Raw genomic sequence first — 21,681 nt, 5'->3', positions numbered from 1 at the left:
ATGGTGCCATAATCAAAAAATAATTATTTATTAAATAAAATAATACTATTATCAATATAATCTATACAATTTATAAGACTATACAAATGAAAGAAAATACCATTTTATAAATGCAATAGACACAATTGATTTGGTTTTATTCCAAATTGAAAATAAAATTTGACAACTGTCAGATTTAACTAAAATGTCACGTTAGAATACATGTCATAAATGTGTATTATCACGGACTTACCTTTTTTTCTATAATTTGTGACGCACTGAAAAATGTTCATGAAAAGGAGAATAGCTTATAAGTTTCTCGAGGTAACGCTGTTTTTTTTAGTTTTATCTAATTTTAAATTTTTGATATCACTCAGAAATCTAAACAAGAATGTTTTTTGCAAAAAAGGGTGAAAATCAACATAGTATTTATTATTGTTAAACAAAAAATAAGCATAAAACAAAAATATCTTGACAGCGTTACCTCAAGGAATGTCTAAAGAAAATATATACAAAATTCCAGGTGAGTTGGTCAAGTAGTTTTTGAGTTACAATGTCTACAGTCTGAAAAAGCAGTTTTGAGAAAAACGCTGTTAAAGTATTGTGGAATTTTATTTTCAATTTTATTTTTGTCTGTCAAATTGTAAAGTGATGCACACCGAAATATCTTTTTAAATCGCGGAGTAATTTACAAAAGAAAATAAGAACAGCTGTTGACCGTTTCTCACTACGCTCAAGCGCGTTGGCACGAACTTGGCTGCAAAGCGAGTCGAAGGTAGGGAGGTAGTGTTAAATAGCCCTAGCTTCGATTCGATTTACAGCAGGTTCGCGCCAGCACGCTTGAACGTAGTGAACAACGGTCAACAGCTGTTTTTATTTTCTTTCGTAAATTACTCCGCGATTCAAAAACATATTACGGTGTGCATCATTTTACGATTTGAAAGACAAAAAAGAAATTGAAAATAAAAGTTGACACAACTTTAAACTCGTTTTCCTCAAAACTCCTTTTTTCAAAGGCCGTATAGTCCAGTCGGGTTAGCCGAATAACAGGCCTAACCTTGCATTAGGAGCTGCCCCAAATTTTATATTTCTAATCTTTAGGGAGGGTCAATATTAGTATAAATTTAAAATCTCGACTGAATTCCACCGTTACGTTAGCCGCCATCTTGATTTTAAACGAGAACCGTTTTTGCTCAATATCTCCGCCATTTTCAATTTTTTGACAAAAAGTGTAGCAACTGAAATTGTTGAAAATGCGGTTTTCTATAATTTCATTAATTATAATTTTTTTCGCGCGGTCGATATTTTCCGAGTTATGAGGGGAAAATAGTGAGAGTTGGAGCATAATTATTGACTTATTGAATTATCTCGTTTATTATTAGTTTTACAACAAATATGTACCTATACAAAAATGAAGAGAATTAAATTCTACACAATTTTGATCTGTTTCATTTTTTTGCTAAAATTAATATTTAAGGTAGTACGTATGCGGTAATGACGCGAGCGTAAGACCGGATTGATTTTATAGCAATTGTTTTTGTTCAATATTCCAATACGCAATATGCCATTTTCAACTAAAATTGTTCAAAATAAAATTTCCTACAATTTCTTTTTAACAATTTTTTTCATGCGGTTGATATTTGCCGAGTTACATGGGAAAATAGTAAAAAGTGGTGGGGGAAGCATAATTATTGAATTGAATTTTGTTTCCGAGCTGCCCCAAATTTTATAATTCTATCCTTTAGCAGAGATCAATAGTAGTGTAAATTTAACATCTCGACTGAATTCCGCGGTTGCGTTAGCCGCCATATTGATTTAAAATGAGAACTGTTGTTGCTTAATATCTCCGCCATTTTCAACTTTTCAACCTAAATGGTGGGAAAGAAAATTGTTGGAAATGCAATTTCCTACAATTTCTTTGGCACAATTTTTTTATACGATCAATATTCTCCGAGTTAAGGGGGAAAATAATGGAAGCGGAGGGGAAGCATAATTATTGAATTGTCTCATTTATTATTAACTTTACGACATAATTGTACATAAACAAAAATAAAGAGAATTATATTTTATACAATTTTTGAAACTTCCAATGAAACATCAACCAAACTAAGTATATAAAAGACATAAAAAGACATTATATGCATTAAGTTCACTTAATTTTATTAACTAGCGGGTTTGATTGGTTGAACTTGTCTGTCGATATTTTAAGTTTTATGTCAGCTAATATATCGTGATGTTTTAACAATTTTTTTTAAGCCACTGGTTCTCTTGAAAAATTGTAGTAAATCGTAATTGCAACCATTTCAGTTCTTACACTTTTTGTCGAAAAGTTGAAAATGGCGGAGATATTGAACAAAAACAATTGCTACAAAATCAATCAGGTCTTACGCTCGCACCTTTACCACATACGTACTACCTTAGATATTGATTTTATCAAAAAAATGTACGGCATCAAAATTGTACAAAATTTAATTCTCTTCCTTTTTGTATAGGTATATATTTGTTGCAAAACTAATAATAAACGAGATAATTCAATAATTTTTAATAATTATGCTACAACTGTCACTATTTTCCCCTCATAACTCGGAAAATATCGACCGCACGAAAAAAAATCATAATAAATGAAACTATAGAAAATCGCATTTTCAACAATTTCAGTTTCTACACTTTTTGTCAAAAAATTGAAAATGGCGGAGATATTGAGCAAAAACGGTTCTCGTTTAAAATCAAGATGGCGGCTAACGCAACGGCGGAATTCAGTCGAGATTTTAAATTTATACTAATATTGACCCTCCCTAAAGATTAGAAAAATAAAATTTAGGGCAGCTCCTAATGCAAGGTCAAATGCTATCCCGACTGGGCTATTAAATTTCATACATAGACAAATATTTCTAGCATGGATTGCCTATCAACATCGTGTCATAGCTATCCTTAAGGGGCGGTCGAAGGGGTTGAAATCAAAATTCCAAACACATTTTTTTTAAAGTATGGTAGAATTATTTTCTTTTTAAATTAAATAGGCATATTCAGTACAATTCATAGATTACTCAAGAAAAAATTCAAGGATAAATATTAAAAAATAAGCCAACGGTGGCAAATTTTTAAAAGACACCTCAAAATATAATGAATTTTGCGGTGGACATCAGAAATTATCATTGACTCATGGTAAACAAAAAATTCAAAAAGATTTTATTAGCTTATGAGTTTCTCGAGGTAACGCTGTTAAGCGTTATAAAATTCTTAATTTATGTCAAAAAATCCACAATAACTATCTCTTAAAATCTACCAAATTTCATTTGCATATCTCAACTGGTTTTAAAACAATAAATAAATCGTCAGTTGGTAAGAAAAAATTCAACATCCCGTATCTCAGAAACAAAACATTTGCGGACATACGTTTATAAAGCCAACTGTCATTATTTTTTCAAGCAGAATTACCCCTTAAACTTTGTCGTAATTATCTAGAAACACCCTGTATTGATGAAGAACATGTCTAGTTGTTAAAGTACCTAACTTTTTTATGATCCAACATAAACGAATGAATCAAAAAACAGAATGTTAAGAAAACCTGAGGCTATAGTTGGGTTTTAATTTCAGTATTTTATAAATGCTAGAATATTCCACAGGGTGATGCGAACTTTGAGAAAAAACACAGTTTGATTGGTACACCCGGTATACAATATAAATTTACCTGTTTAGCAACAATATTATTACAGTGGTATGGTTAAGGAATCAGGCTATAACATGTTCAAAAAATCACTTAAATCGGCTAACAAGTTTAGGAAATATGATACATCAAAAATGACCAAATTTTTAAGGGGGCCGATTTCTATGCACGTAAGTTTATAATAAACCTTATGTTGTTTTCACCCATTTAAAAAAACGTTGAATTGTCTGTCTTTAAACACAACTCCTTCGTCATTGGTCCAGGTCGAATGACAACTGAGGTGTCGAATGAAAGCCTGTAACCCAAGGATAGTATTAAAGTCGTTTAAAGTTGTCGAAATAGTACAAGCGTTATATTATTCGACGCTTATTTCAACAAAGAATATTTAAAAAAAAAGGGTGAAAATCAACATAGTATTTATTATTGTTAAACAAAAAATAAGCATAAAACAAAAATATCTTGACAGCGTTACGTCAAGGAATGTCCAAAGAAAATATATACAAAATTCCAGGTGAGTTGGTCAAGTAGTTTTTTAGTTACAATGTCTACAGCCTGAAAAAGCAGTTTTGAGAAAAACGCGTTTAAAGTATTGTCAAATTTTATTTTCAATTTCATTTTTGTCTGTCAAATGGTAAAGTGATGCACACCGAAATATGTTTTTAAATCGCGGAGTAATTTACAAAAGAAAATAAGAACAGCTGTTGACCGTTTCTCACTACGCTCAAGCGCGTTGGCACGAACTTGCTATAAAACGAGTCAAAGGTAGGGAGATAGTGTTAAATAGCCCTAGCTTCGATTCGATTTACAACAGGTTCGCGCCAGCACGCTTGAACGTAGTGAACAACGGTCAACAGCTGTTTTTATTTTCTTTCGTAAATTACTACGCGATTCAAAAAGCTATTACGCTGTGCATCATTTTACGATTTGAAAGACAAAAAAGAAATTGAAAATAAAAGTTGACAATACTTTAAACTCGTTTTCCTCAAAACTCCTTTTTTCAAAGGCCGTAGACATTGTAGCTCAAAAGACTTTCTTTAGACATTCCTTGAGGTAAGGCTGTCGAGATATTTGTTGTTGTATCCTTATTTTTTGTTTAACAATAATAAATATGTTAATTTTCACCCTTTTTGCAAAAAAAATGCGTTGTTTTGACTTCTGAGTGGTATCAAAAAGTCAAAATTAGATAAAACTAAAAAACTTGACAGCATTACCTCGAGAACCTCATAAGCTAATAAAATCTTTTTGAACTTTTTGTTTTCCGTGATTCAATGATGAGTTCTGATGTCCACCGCAAAATTCATTATATTTTGAGGTGTCTTTTAAAAATTTGCCACCGTTGGCTTATTTTTCAGTATTTTTCGTTGAATTTTTTCTTGAGTAATCTATGAGTTGTACTGAATATGCCTATTTAATTTAACAATAAAATAATTCTACCATACTTTAAAAAAAATGTGTTTGGAATATTGATTTCAACCCCTTCGCCCCTCCCTTAAGGATAGCTATGACACGATTTTGATGGGCAACCCCATGCTAGAAATATTTGTCTATGTATGAAATTTAATAAAAAAAATGGGTACATTTTGACCTCCTATTCGGATCTTAGACTACTATTAGACTGCCAATATTCAATTCATTCTCTATACGTCGTCCATAAGAAATACGTAGCCCTATCTGCGCAACGTTTCGTTTTTAACGTGAAACGGTCTATACATGTTTTACTTCTGACCTTTAAACTTTTTTGCTATTGTTCGATTGAACAGTTGTGTAGTTAACCTTAGTTACATGATGTTGCCTTTAGGTAACATATGACCAAGAGCTAGCAACGTCGGAAAAAAAATATTTTAAGACAACTGGTTCTTTAATATATTATTCCCTATGCTTCCTCGAACACCGTACCGGCCATCTGGCTGCTGATACAGGTTGCGTTCATTACTGCGCAGCACATTTGTACAGGTAAACATATCAAATTTAAAATTATTGTAAGACGAGAAATTATTTTGTCATTACTTTTTAAACATTATTAGAAATATGAACTATAATTGCCAGACATTTTTGTGGTTTAAAAAGTAATGACAAAAAAATGTTTCGTCCTAAAATAATTTAAATTCAACAGGATGATTGATGAGTGTGATAAAGCTCAGTAGATCCGCTATAGTAATAGATAGCAATAAAAGTTGGTAACAAAAATTGTAGCCAACGTTCAGCTTTACATTACGAAATTAGTTAGAATGTTACAGGGTGTTCGATAACATAGTGGCAAACCAAACTTATGTTTTTTTAAATGGAACACCCTATATTTTATTTTATATTCGAAATTCTCTTAACTTTCCCATCACAAAAATATAAAGATTTGTTATGTTATATAGGGCTTTTACAAAATTATAACCAATTTTTGATGAAAAACGTAACCAATTCAGCTCCCTGTATAAATAAAAATAAGCACAACAGCAACGGTTTATTAGTGCTACATTTTTTTGTTGATTGTCAAAATTTATAAAAATGGTTGATATTGCTAATTTTCCATATATCGAATACAGGGTGAGTCAAAACGCAAGTACATTCTTTTCTCAGAAATTTTAAATGGAACACCCTGTATTTTATATCACCACGGAGAAGTATCATTACCGTACTTTAATTTTTGTATAATATTCCCTATGCCTAAATTTGTTAGTTTTCGAGATATTTTCATTTTTCAGAGCAAGTTAAGGTGTTCTATTTAAAATTACTGAGAAAATATTGTACTTGCGTTTTGTCTCATCCTGTATTCGATTTAAAGAAAATTAGCAATATCAACCATTTTTATAAATTTTGACAATCAACAAAAAAATATGGCACCAATAATCCATTGCTGTTGTGCTTATTTTTATTTATACAGGGAGCTGAACTTATTACGATTTTCGTAGAACATTGGTTATAACTTTGTAAATAGCCTGTATAACATAACAAACCTTTATATTTTTGTGATGGAGATGTTAACAGGATTTCGAATATAAAATAAAATGTAGGGTGTTCCATAAAAAAAAAAAAAAAGAATGTGTGTGTACTTTGTACGCACGTAAGAAGTTATACTTCTACTACATATTATGTGATTTTTAAGACAATACCAAAAATTTAAAAAAATAAAAGAATAAAACGCACACAAACACATTGAAAAATTCCACAAAGAAAAAATTATTTCTGAACGATATTAATTGTTGGCAAAAATTTTAAATACGCATTTTCTGAAAAAAAAAATTATATAACAAATATACTTACAATCATAAAATGCATAAAAAAAAATAAAAAATAAAAACTTGCATCGGGAATCGAACCCGTGAACTTCGCGGCGCTTTGATTCGTAATCGAAGCCTAGACTCACTCGTCCAATTCTACATTATTTGTCATGTGGAAAAATAGGGTAACTGAACGTTTTACTGTTTGTTAAATTATGTAGTTTAAATTTTGTGGAAGAAAATATTAAAATATAACAAAACAGTAAGAAAACAATATATTAGATGAAGATTGGTAGAACTTTTGTTGGTAATCAAATTAAGTATGTAAATCAAAGCATTACATACCTACTAGATAAATAAATCTACGCCAAAAAATCATAATTTAAAAATAAAAATCGGACCTAATTTGGGATTTCTCTCTAAAATCCCCATTCTTGAGAAAATAAATGTATGTATTCCAACCTAATCCAAATGTATAATTACAATATGATTATAATAAAAACTACTTACCAAATTAGAATGAGTTTTCCTTGTCCAAAATAGTCCAAAAGTCCAAAAATATAGGTATATGAAAACTATTTAAAAAGGCAGTATAACTATTAACTAACTTTGTTTCTTTTCCCACAAATTTCAAAACGCAACAACCATAAATAATCAAACTACGTACAGCTGTGCCACAGCCGCCATATTGAATAATTTTTGACATGTCATTTGAACATCCAATCAGAACAAAGTTATAATGCGCATGCGCCGGGATCATAGATTTTAACATATAAAAATTCACCCTCATATCGCCGGTAAAGAAGTATAACTTCAAAAACATAAGTTTGGTCTTCCATTATCATATCGAACACCCTGTAACATTCTAACTAATTTTTTAATGTGAAGCTCAAAGTTGGCTACAAGTTTTGTTATTAACTTTTATTGCTCTCTATTACTATAGCGGATCTACTAAGCTTTATCACACTAATCAGTCACCCTGATTTTGTATTTACCTGTACAGGTGTGTTGCGCATTACTGAACGCAACCTGTATCAGGTATCAGTAACCAGATGGCCGGTACGGTGTTCGAGGAAGCATAGGGAACAATATATGAAAGAATCAGCTGTCTTAAAATAGTTTCTCGATAGACCTCATTTGAAATCGATAAAACACGTCCCAACGCAAATTTGATACTCAATCAACTCTTCCCAACTCTCTATACTCTTTACACTAAAATAATACTAATATACTAAAATAAAAATAAAAAATAAATTTTGTTTTATTTAAGTTGATATTGACGAATAAATTAAATAAATACTAGAATTATTGTAATTTCGCATTTAATTAATAAAGATTCAACGTCCGCCTATGGTTAATTGTCAAATAAGTTGACGTTGACTATGACGTAAAAACAACTAGAAAATTGAAAAACGTCAATTTTTTTGATAAGTAACCGGACGTTTAGGCGGACGTTTGAATCTTTATTAATTCAATGCGAAACTACAATAATTCTAGTATTTATTTAATTTATTCATCAAAATAAGCTTGGACTCAAATAAAATTAGTACGATTGAAAAGGTATTTTCAATACCTTTCAAACAACTTCATATCACTTGCCATAAATTTAAAATAATCGCTCAAAGTAGCCCTGTAACGTCATCTGTCACTATTACCTCACTTGGTATGACTATTTGAGCCAAGCTAGGACAAATAATCCCCGGACAAATAATCCCAGACAAAAATCCTCACAAATTATCCCTGGACAAAAAATCCCCAGACAAATAATCCCCGGACAAAAAATCCCCGGACAAATAATCCCCGGACAAAAAATCCCCACAAAAAATTCCCGACAAAAAATCCCCAAGAAATTTGAGCTGCCGAATAGTTCTCAAAGTTTTCCCGTGAATGCAATCGACTAAAAATGTTTTTCAGCCTCAGTGAATGAGAGTTATAGCAATCGCCATAAAACCGCACGAAAATAATGATTAGCAGTGAATATTAACATGAATTGTAATTTCGATTATCAAATTTTGAATTCCAATTCCATGTCGAAAACTTCAAATTTTACATGACAAAAGAGTGCGAGTTTTTTTTTTCAGAAATCGTGGAAGATATGCGGAATGAGCTAAAGCTGTGGGAATCATGTTGTAATATTCTTCGCTTAAATCTTTGGCTCACTCTCGTTTTGAATAACTGTGTTCAAAACATTGCCTCTTCGTGATGCTAACTGCTGGTCTTGAAAACGATAATCTTATTGAAATGCAAAAAACCTGTTCCTTTTTGTAAAGGACACCGCACACATGCTTGGAAAATATAATGTCACTCAAATACAATACAATTTACATGAATAGATTCCTCTCTATATTACGATCATTTCATATCTTTGAGCCAAGTCTGAATTTTTTATAATAACGGAGTAAATTGATTCTCATTAGTTTTGGACCGGATAACAGCGAAACTACAGGGTAACATTCCATGGTGCTTAATGTATGCTGATGATGTCGTGTTAGTAGGAAATAGTGAAAGATACTTAGAACAAAAACTGGAACACTGGAGACAAATTCTGGAGGAAAAAGGTTTAAAACTTAGTAGGACAAATACAGAGTATTTGCAATGTTCATTTAAAGATGGAATTACTACAAATAAAATGGTATCTTTGGATGGTGAACTGATTGTAAAAAGCAATCGTTTTAAGTACCTGGGATCGGTATTACAGAGTAATGGAAAAATAGATGAAGATGCATGCAGTAGAATTAGGGCTGGGTGGATGAAGTGGAAGGAAGCGAGTGGTGTGCTGTGTGACAGGAAAATTCCAATGAAGTTGAAGGGAAAATTCTATAAAACAGCCATAAGACCGGCTATGATGTACGGAGCTGAATGTTGTGTAGTGAAAAAGAAAGAGGAACAACGAATGCATGTGACGGAAATGAGAATGCTTAGATGGATGAGTGGAGTGACAAAAAAGGATAAAATTAAAAATGAGTATATTAGGAGACGTCTAGGTGTGGCACCAATTGATGCCAAAATGAGAGAGCATAGGTTAAGATGGTTTGGTCACGTTCAACGTCGAGACGTTAATCACCCAATACGAAGAATTGCTGAAGTGCAGATTCCTGGAAGGAGTAGGAGAGGAAGACCAAAGAAGACGTGGTGGGAGACGATTAGGCAGGACGTGTTGGTAAAGGGGATTAATATTGATATGGCCCAAGATAGAATTGTATGGAGAAATGCAATTAGGGAAGCCGACCCCGCATAGGGATAAAGCAAAGATAATGATGATGAGGAGTAAATTGGTATTAATAAAACTAGAATTAAATGGTATAATAGTGTAGGGAGTTAGAGACAGACATACCTACGTAAGTTACATAAGTTAAGACCTACATAAGTTAGAGAGAGAAAAGAAATTTTGTGAATAAGTCTTTTGTGAATGAGTTCATAAATCTAACTAAGTCTAATCTTATTTTTTTGTGAGGATATTTTGTCCAAAAAAAGAATATGTTTATAATTCTATTATATGATTTCAACGAAATAAATATACTTTCAACAGGTTATTTGTATTTTTTATTTAAAGATTAAACTAATTTGTACTTACTACTTTCCAAAAATTTTTATTAATACAATAAGAAAATAAAAAAAATTAGAAAAACACACTGGAATTCGAACCGGTGACCTCTCGATCTCCGGTCAAGCGCTCTACCACTGCGCTATACTCCCTTTGCTTTGACAGGTTACAAGATTTCTCATACATACTGACAAATTTAATAGATCAAGCAGTGGCGCACCCAGAATTTTCCTCTAGGGGGGGTTGGCTTGGGTTAAATAAATAATCCCTGACAAAAAATCCCCACGAATTATGGCTGGACAAATAATCCCGGGGCAAAAAATCCCCACAAAAAATCCCCGGACAAATAATCCCCGGACAAAAAATCCCCACAAAAAATTCCCGACAAAAAATCCCCAAGAAATTTGAGCTGCCGAATAGTTCTCAAAGTTTTCCCGTGAATGCAATCGACTAAAAATGTTTTTCAGCCTCAGTGAATGAGAGTTATAGCAATCGCCATAAAACCGCACGAAAATAATGATTAGCAGTGAATATTAAGCATGAATTGTAATTTCGATTATCAAATTTTGAATTCCAATTCCGTGTCGAAAACTTCAAATTTTACATGACAAAGGAGTGTGAGATTTTTTCAAAAATCGTGGAAGATATGCGGAATGAGCAAAAGCTGTGGGAATCATGTTGTAATATTCTTCGCTTAAATTTTTTGCTCACTCTGCTTTGAATAACTATGTTCAAAACATTGCCTCTTCGTGATGCTAACTGCTGGTCCTGAAAACGATAATCTTGATTGTAATGCAAAAAACCTGTTCCTTTTTGTAAAGGACACCGCACACATGCTTCGAAAATATGATGTCACTCAAATGCAATACAGTTTACAATAGTTTACATGAATAGATTATTCTCTATATTACGATCATTTTATATCCTTGAGCCAAGTTTGAATTTTTTATAATAACGGAGTAAATTGATATAAATAAAACTAGAATTAAATGATAGTGTAGGGAGTTAGAGACAGACATACCTACATAAGTTACATAAGTTAAGACCTACATAAGTTAGAGACAGAAAATAAAATTTTGTGAATAAGTCTTTTGTGAATGAGTTCATAAATCTTAAAGTCTTATCTTATTTTTTGTGGATTTTGAGGATATTTTGTCCAAAAAAATTTGTGTGGATTATTTGTCCGGGGATTATTTGTCTGAACCCCATTTGAGCAGCCTACGTCCGTTTATTTCTTCCCTCCAAATTTCACTATTATAGCTATAACCGTTCAGAAGATACGGTGGGGGGGGGGTAGGATATTTTTCACAATGTATACTTTTTTACGTAAATTTTAAAAGACTTTAAATTTATAAAATATATGATGATTGGTATGTTTCCGCATTACTACTAAATTATATTTAATATGATTATTATTACATTTATTGCATGCGATTTTAAAATTCGTATCATTAAGCAGTTATACATCAAATAAATTGGCAATAATCATTATGTTTCATGCTGTCATTGTTAATCGACAAATAACTCAAACTATTTTATATAATTTCATCCGGTAATCCTTCTACCGCACATAATTGACCGGGCCGTATTAAAGATCTGTCTTTCATTTCTTTTTCGACATTTTTATTTCTCCATATTGCTAGATTCACTTGATCTTTCACTTCTGTTTCGAGCTTTCAGAGCTTTTGTTGGAGTGGATCTCCACAAAGCACATAGAAACGTATTTCCTCTTGTCTCTTACACTGTAACAGAACATTCATAGGAAGTAGTGCTTCTCTGGTCCCAAGTGAAAAACCAAACTGCTTTGAAGTTTTATTTCAAGATTTTCTCCTCATTTGTATCTGATTCTGCTGAATCTTGAGGAAGTGAATGGATGATTAAGAGAGTGGATCATTAGGCTAATTAATCGATATTGTTGAACTGATGAACTAACATTAACTAACTGGTGACTCCCTACAAAACTATTTAAATTTTGTAGTTAAAATGTTGTGGTGTTCGTGGACCTGAAGACTATGACATTGCTGGAAGAAAACCACCTACCAGTTGTTGCCGCAACATAAATGTTCAGTGTCCAAGTCCCAACAACGAAGTCAACTCTGAGGGATGTGTGGCAAAACTACAAACGGAATTGGAGAAGGATTCGAAGATTATTGGTGGAGTAGCTATTGGTATCGCTGTTGTAGAGGTAAGTAGCTTTTTTATGATATGATAGCTTCTTGGTACTATAGGCTGTTGTAGGTACTGTAAGTTTTCAGAAATGCAGGTGATGTTTCCGTGTTGATTCTGATAGACTACTTCAGATCTGTCAAGAATAAAACATGATTGTGATGATTACATGGTTCAAATATAAACAGCATTATGCAATTATTTCGCTACAAGAAAACATATGACGAGTTCAGAAGACTTTTTGAAAGTTTGTTGATCAAGTACGCATTTACTCTACAATTTGACTAAATATCGACAGACATTGTTTAAAGAATCCTTAAAGAATTTTAAGAAATGTAGACAATTTGGATACTGTATCTTTTGCAAACATTTATAACTATGAAAGGAGTAGTCATATAGGTAATATACTTTAAATATGACTCCAAAAATTCCACTTTTGGAAATTTGGAAAGAAATTCGAACTTTAAATGTCGTTGAGGAAGTCTTTTTGTTTCAAAAAATATTTTATAGTTCTATACTTTATTCTAACTCGGAAACTGTGTATAATCAATTATAGACTGAATATTCAATTACTGTGCATATTATACAGAAAGAATATTTTATTAGATATACGAAGAAAATACGTTCGTTATTATTATTACTATGACTATTTTACTGTATACGAATTATTAAAATATAAGATGATACACTATCTACAATAACAACCTGGCATAATGTCTTCGTTATGTCATATTCACATTTCTGAGAACTGAGTGCCTATAATTTTGAAACTATATTATAAAAGAAAACTTACTATATTACTTATTATCACTTTCTTAAAATCAATACGACTGCACAGTAAAATATATAATCTAATGCAATTTAATCTACATACATTCAAAAGTTTTGCATCACGCAGTTTCTTGCATAAAAGGTTGGTGTATGTCAATTATATTATATCTAATTTCAGCCAAATACGAAACTTGCCCCTGAAAATATTAACAAAATCGATTACAAAACAGCTAAAAACTGTTTTTTTTTGTTTAAAATTTTTAGAGGTAATTGAGGGCTTTAGAAACTCAAGGGGTACAAGTGATAAAATGATTTAGTTGAAAAACGAAGTGAAAGATACTGTTAGATAGTAAATTATACATCAAATGAATCACTTGTTAACTTATTTTGGATTAATTTTATACATTTTAGATCTATTGTGAAAGCTATTTTAAAGTTGATATGTATTTTCATCAAAAATATCTGAAAATTTTGAAAAAAATGTTTGCACTTGTACCCTCTGCCTTAAACTTACTTTGAGAATTTCTTAAATTAAAAGAAACATTGTGTCAAACTTTTATTCTTAAAAAATACATATACAGTGTGTCGCGTTTAAGATGAAGACACCCCTATATTTCGACTACCAAAATAAATACAGATTTGGAATTTTGCACAGTCATACAGGTTGATGGTTCACATTTTTTAAGATAGTCAGCTGAAATTTGAATTTTAAACGCGGCCTACTGCGAATCCACAAACAGGGTGAATTTTCGATATTTTGCTTCGCGTTAGAGATTTCGGAAAAAATTAGTTGGAAAAGTTGTTCCAAATATTATTATAACCCCGCATACCAAATTTCATGACAAAATTAGCACTTTTAGTTTTTTCAGTATTTGTAGTCAGGATGTGTCTGATACAGAAAGATGAAGATATATTGAGGATCCTAGAGAAAAAAATAATTCGGAGGATTGCAGATAGCAGGCCCATTAAACTTAGGTAATAATAGGTAATAAGTAATATGTAATTAATTCAGGAAACTGATGAAGCACAAAGTAAGAGAACTTTTGAAAGGAGAAGACATCGTCAGATTTATCAATGCACAGATACTCGGATGGATGGGACATATAGAAAGACGAAATCCAGAAGCCGTTATCAAGAAAATTACCAAATGGAGACCTGTATCAGACAGACCACGAGGAAGACCCAAATGAGATGAGAATCACACAACCAATTGTAAAACCAAAATGTTAATGCGGATTGGTTCACCGCGACAAATGAATCGGAAGAGCCCAAAGAGGGCGGCAATGTGTAGATGTCATGATAAATTCACATTACAAACAATATCAACTCCCTCCTATTATAAAAACTAGAAATGTTAACTGCAAAAATCTTGACCCAAGTTTTTTATTTTACCTAAAATCACAGTTTTCTAAAGCAGTTTAAAAATAAGGTGCATTAAAATATAAGTAAAAATGTTGTTACTTACTTGGTACATTATTGGTATTATTTCACTCATTTTGAATATTTTTAATAACAACACCTTAAAGACAAAGGGATACAAGTGGACATATATCTGTTTGTCGCAAACTCTTTTTAAATATTGCGATATGTCGCTATATATTGCGATATGGTTGGTCTAATTCTACCTAAGAAGACAACAGCAAAAACCTGTGCTGATTATAGAACCATCAGTTTGTTAAACCACTTATTGAAAATTTTTCTGAAGGTAATACATGGTCGTATCTACAATAAATGCGAGGAATACCTGGATGACACACAGTTTGGTTTCCGTAACGGGTTTGGAACGAGAGAGGCACTGTTTGGAACGAACGTACTTGCTCAAAGATGTCGAGATATATCTGTAGACATATACTGTTGTTTTATTGACTTCCAAAAGGCATTTGATCGTGTTAAGCACTCTATATTGATCGAAGCTCTTAAACACATTGGCTTGGACGGCAGAGATGTTCGAATAATTGCAAATTTATATTGGAATCAAACAACATCAGTTTTAGTAGATGGTGTGAAATCACAGGCTCTTAATATTAAAAGAGGAGTACGGCAGGGATGCCTCTTGTCACCCCTGCTTTTCAACGTTTACTCCGAAAGAATTTTCAGAAAAGCACTTTCTGAAAAACAAGAAGGAATACTTGTGAACGGTGAAGTCATCAATAATTTGCGATATGCGGACGATACAGTACTCCTAGCTTCTAGCTAAGAAGATCTGCAAACACTACTTGATAGTGTCGTTGAGAGTTGTAGGGAGACAGGTCTGCATCTGAACATACGGAAAACCAAAATACTCGTAATAAGTAAACAACAGCATATAAAACCGTCTATATATGTAAATAGTACCAAACTTGAGCAAGTTGATAAAATCGTTTACCTTGGACAGCAATTAAATTGTAACGCAGAAAGTCACGGCGAAATTAGATCTAGGATAGAGCAGGCTAGAGCGGCTTTTAGAAGGATATCCAAGGTGTTATGTAACAGAGACATAAAATTGGCATTGAGGATCTGCCTACTTCGCTGCTACGTGTTCTCGGTTTCACTTTATGGTGTCGAGTCCTGGACTGTGAATAAAATCGATCTAAATCGCCTTCAGGCTTTCGAAATGTGGTGCTATAGAAGAATTTTAAAAGTTTCCTGGGTGGAGAAGATTCGAAACTCCACAATACTTACTAGAACGTCTCAGCAAGACTACTGAGATCATAAAAAGCATCACGCAGAGAAAGCTGGAGTATTTCGGACATGTAATGAGAGGTCCCAAATATAGGTTGCTACAAAATATCATGCAAGGCAAAAAAGCAGGCAAACGCAGTCCAGGACGAAGAAGAACCTCATGGTTGAAGAACTTGCGAGATTGGTATGGTGTTGATACAAGCATGCTATTTAGGGTGGCAGTGAATAAAATTAAGATAGCTATGATGTTAACCAACGTTCTGAAAGGACATGGTACATGAAGAAGAGAAGAAGATATGTGGCTATCAATAGAAGTAATTTACCTGTATCTCTTTGCCTCTAACTTTTTAGTAATATCTAGTATTACCTATATTGTGCACATAACTCATTTTATTATTATTTTGTCACTTGTACCCTTTAGCTTCTAATCCCCTCAGCCTCAATTATGTTTTAAGGATATAACTGTAAAATACTTATAATAGGTTATGCAAAACTTTTGAATCTGCGTATTTTGGTAATAACAAGTGGCGCCAATGAATTGATCTAGTGCGATTTTTTTTATTAAAATAATAATAGGTTTGTTCGTACAACGATCAGCAACTGCTGCCAACCATCAGACGCATGCGCGTTCGTAGTTTACGAACGCTAACTGTTAACTGCGCATCGCTAACTGTTAACTGCGCATCGCTAACTGTTAACTGCGCATGCGTCTGATCGTTGGCCACGGTTGCTGATGGTTGCACGAACACACACTAACAAAATAGTAATATGTACTATTTACTGTATTTCACTGGAACTTTGTTAATTTTGATTTTCTTTTTAGATTGTTGGTGCTATCTTCGCCTTGTGTCTAGCCAGTTCAATCAGGAACAGTTACAGAAGACACATATACGCCTAAAACGAAACAAAATCTTTATTTATTTGTTATAGTTTTCTCTCACTTTAAAAATTTTACTGTTGATTTAAAATTTTTACTCTTTTTGTACCTTAATAATAAGTTTATTATAAATGTTGTAAGTTTTCATGGACGGTATTTGACACAGAACAATGAATTAACGACTAACGACAAAAAAAGTGCTTTTATTTTTTTACGGACTGTAAATATGTTGTTTTGAGGGCAAATATCGGCTGTGAAGACTATACTCAGGAACTTTGGGGGCACCAGTAAACTGTTGAATGTATATTTATAGGTTAAGAAAAGACGTTGTTAGCATATCTAGCCAAAGATATACAAACACTCGAATAGTTTTCGTTAAAAAGAACAAAAAAAAAAATCATTTATGAATATTAATTATATGTGTTACGATACGATGGATGATTAAGAAGTGCCAGGAATGAGGCTCAGAGACTCAAAGATCTATTTAGTTTGATAAGCAAAAAAGTCAACAGGGGTCAAGTCTGGTGACCAAGGAGACCAAATTGACGTTTATGCAAAAATGATAAAGGAGCATGGCAAAATGAACTGATGCCATTGTACATCTTCCCTTTTTCGAAAAATCCAATATTTTCCTTCTTGGAACCTCACTAAGTGTGTTGGTAACGAAAATCTCGTGTCAAGTCGTGGAATTTGTCCTATAAGATAATTTAACGTTCAAGATAGGTTTTTCACTACCATTGAGACACTTGGAATTTTGTTTCCACTTGTCAGAAGAAAACAGTCGTAAAAACGAATGCAGTCAAGCACAGCTTTGATTGAGTGACACTATATATAATGCTGCCAACTGTTGCGACGTTGTCATGCATTGCAAAAAGTCCTGGAGCTTTCACAAACCTTTAATATTAGAAATTAGAAAATATTTTCTACTATTGAATTGGTTAATTATTGTCCAGTTAATTGACACATTTGATATCTTTTTCGCTTGTAGACCTTCTGTTGTTGAGAACTTCAGATTACCGACACGATTTCTGAAGTTTCAACATCTCGAATACCTCATGACAATTATTCTTTAGTTAATCTTTGTTTTTATTATATTGTATAAGTGCTCTCAGGTTCCGAGCTATAAATAATAAATATAGTTTGTTAAATGTGAAATGTTTATCCGCGTATTTTGTATATTTAACATTTGATAAATTGGATAAATAAAGTAAAGCTACCGATACTACTAATTTGTTAACTACTACTTCCACTACTCTTTCCATTTGGTGTGTATTCTAGGGCTTGCCTCGCTATTATGGTGGTACTCCACCCTCAGGAACGTCCCATGTTAGTTGGGGTAGTTACCCCCTATGATAGGGGTTGATGAAGTAGAGACTATTTGCTGAATACTTATTTATTTACCAACTTCAAATACCACAGTAACTAGTTGGTGCGTTTGAGGTCTAACTGTCTAATAATGTATCTGAATCACGAATGATAATTGATAAAAGAATGATCCGCGATGCTTTTCTGTATCTATAAATAAACTAGAAAAGTTCGGAAACAATTAGCGTCTCTTTGCAAAGACAATGACGTCGACTTTGCAAAGTAACAAGACACTTACTCAACACACACACTACACATTACTCCCCTGACTTAGTGATAAGTTATACAATTACGTGGCTAAAGGTTCTAGTTCTAAACCAAAGCCAGAATCAGAGAAAAAAAAACTAGAAAAGTGTTGATGTTTTTAATGCTGACACGGTCTGGCCGTGAATTATGAATAATATTGAATAGCTGACAAAGCGTTATTGAAAACTAGTGCACTTGTGTTGAGTAATCGGTGTTACCTAATTATTTAACAACAAACGTGATGCTTGTTTTGTAAGACATTTAAAAATTAAATGAATATGTCTTACTCTTATTTTGGATGCTGATAATCCTGTACACTATGTCTGTGTCAGGTCTGCTTAGTGTGTGCCCCATCCAACTCCATTTCCTTTTGCACATTGTCTTAGATATAGATTCCTGATTAGTTCTTGTCCATAACTCTTGGTTTGATTTGCGATTTGGCCAGTAAATGTTAAGAATCTTCCTTAGGCATTTATTTATGAACACCTGCATCTGTCCAATACATTTTCTTGACACTTTCCACGATAGTAGCACAGTCCTCACGTTGCTGTTGAATAATCTTATCTTGGTTTTGTCATCTGACATGAAGACCACATTTTACTTAGCATATTGAATGCGTTTTGAGCTATTCCGATTCTCCGTTTTACGTCCCCCCTGTCCCTCTTTTGTTGTTCAAAATACTGCCCAAGTAGTTAAATTTCTCTACCGTTTCTAATTCAGTGCCTCCCAGTGATATTCCCATTTCTCTTAATGTATTTATTTTCATAATCTTAGTTTAAAAGTAGGTATAGGTCTTATAAAATTTCATAAACCTGACTCACTCACTTGGTGATACAGTCGAACCCGTTTATTAGAATAGCCTTCGTGCCAAGCAAAAATATTCTTATAACCGGAATATTCTAATAACCGATCATTGGTGGCTAGCCGTAAGAAGTGTACCGAATATACGTAATAATAGTACATACTATGTTAATATGTATGTATATGTACACAATGTACAGTCCGTCTAATTTACTTACCGTTGCACGTCATTATTTACGTTAGAGATCTAAGTTGACATTGTTGCCCAATTACAAAAAATTCTTGAATTCATCTTAAATCAAATACATCACACAATTTTTGCGGAAGTGGATTATACAGCAAAACAAATTAATATTCAATATAAATAAATAAAAACTTTAGAAATTAAAACTAGAAATAATAGAAGAAAATTAGAAATAAAAACTTTAGAAACAAAACAAGAATTAAGTTATAATCTTACGTTAAAGTACATAATAAAAACAGTAAATATAATGAAACAAGTACTTATAGTAAAGAATATAAACAAATATGAAGTGTCATCACCGCAACTGTCAAATAAATGTTACCGATTTATACCAAAAGATCACCTTCGTTCGATTATAGTTACAGTGTATTCCGAACAAATGTGCTTCATAAAAACGCTTTATAATCCATTTATACAAATTAAATGAAACAAATGATTGTGTATTTCTTTAAGTTAACAATAATAGCAATCTTTAAATATTATTTCTACGCGTATATAGCATAGTGGTGTAACGCCAGTGTACTCGGCAAAGTGATTCTAAAAAAGAACACACCTACCGCCAAAATATTTCGTGTTGGTATCATGTGACGTCTCGGGCTATGACGCAGATGACGTGCAACGGTAAGTAAATTAGATGGAGTATATATGGTTTTAGGTCTTTGATGTCAATAATACAATAGCGCAACGTATTTATTTAAAAATCAAATTACATTATATTATGTGGATGCATACAGTAATTAATATGAAATGTATGCAATATTTATGTAAATATTTTCGCATTAAAATACATAATATACTTAATAAGAAAATTATTTATTTAGTCTCGAAAAATAATCGGTAATTTGTAGCTTGGTTTTTTGTTACATAAAATACTAGTCACTTTTGTTGATCTGAATAAATTATAAAAATTAGAAAAATTTACAATGATTTGGCCATCCCGAAAACGTTTTATAACTTTACAAGCGATTAGGATGGGCGAACTGTTTCTTAAAAACTTTATAACAGGCAACTGGGTGGCAATATGTATAAATTATTTTACGACTGAATTTGTCGGTAAACGACTGAATTGGTACTCATAACAACGCAATAAAATATTTGTTACCTATCTGACAAACCCAAATAATATAAATAAAACAGCACTACCTACAGGCCTTCGAAGCCCTTGACGAGAAACCATAATACAAGACATAATTTAAATAAGCGGTCTTGTTTTATTAATACGTATTCCAATAAACGGATAAATTTATTAAGGAGTAAATGGAAACGTTTCGGGACCTCGAATTTATATTCCATAAACCGGGATATTCCTATAACCGGTACTCTAATAAGCGGGTTCGACTGTATCAATCTACGTACAAAACAATAAAATCCGACATTACTGAAAACTTTTTATTGTCCACAATGCGCTCTCATAGCAAAACATGAGTCAAACTAGTTTTGCATTAGTAAAATAGTTGCAGTATTTATTGTTTTTCTGCTAACAGTTGTTTTTAATACTATTAGAAGTTTCATGAAGTTTTCAAACATTCCTACGAAGCTCTTTCAAATCTGTATTCAAAGAGCTTTGGAGGTATGGAGAAAGAAATGTTTGATAACAGGAATTGAAATCCAAGACTGTTTGTGGATGACCAGGTAAGTAGTAATGGCCAATGATGAAAAAGACTCATGACCAGGAAGCTAATCAAAGAGTAGGTATACCACATGGGAGATTGGTGGAGAGACGTTATAGTCCAGCATAATAAGATTTTTCTCGTGACACTGTTCCCTCCAGGCAAACAACAGTTGTTTTGAGTAATACGGACCTCTATAATAGGAATCTACAGGGTGATTGATTAGTAGAATAAAGCTCAATAGCTCCGCTATAGTAATAGATAGCAATAAAAGTTAAAAACAAACATTTTAGCCACCTTTGAGCTTCACATTACAAAATTAGTTAAAATGTTACAGAGTGTTCGATAACACAGTGGCAGACCTAACTTATGTTTTCTTAAATGGGACACCCTATATTTTATTTTATATTCGAAATCCTGTTAACTTCTCCATCACAAAAATATAAAGGTTTGTAATGTTATACAGGGTATTTACAAAGTTATAACCAATTTTGTATGAAAATCGTAACAAGTTCAACTCCCTGTATAAATAAAAATA

General features: G+C 32.5%; 1 protein-coding gene across 2 annotated transcripts in view; it reads left to right on the top strand.

The window, feature by feature from the left end:
* The window catches only part of LOC114332818 (CD63 antigen), a 170,753-nt gene that overhangs the window by 133,627 nt on the left and 15,445 nt on the right, over window positions 1–21,681 (top strand). The window contains exons 4-5 of one of the 2 annotated variants that reach the window (XM_028282596.2): window positions 12,381–12,587; window positions 16,824–18,102. The exons of the other annotated variant lie outside the window; for it this stretch is intronic. Of the exons in view, the coding sequence (XP_028138397.1) occupies window positions 12,381–12,587; window positions 16,824–16,898 (282 nt within the window). The 3' untranslated portion in view covers window positions 16,899–18,102. Of the gene's footprint in view, window positions 1–12,380; window positions 12,588–16,823; window positions 18,103–21,681 lie in introns of those variants that run through there. 2 annotated transcript variants of the gene reach the window in all.

The sequence above is a fragment of the Diabrotica virgifera genome, chromosome 9 (genome assembly GCF_917563875.1).
Source record: "Diabrotica virgifera virgifera chromosome 9, PGI_DIABVI_V3a".
Classification (NCBI taxonomy): domain Eukaryota; kingdom Metazoa; phylum Arthropoda; class Insecta; order Coleoptera; family Chrysomelidae; genus Diabrotica; species Diabrotica virgifera.
The sequence above is the reverse complement of the archived record's forward strand: the minus strand, read 5'-3'. Positions and strand labels throughout refer to the sequence as shown.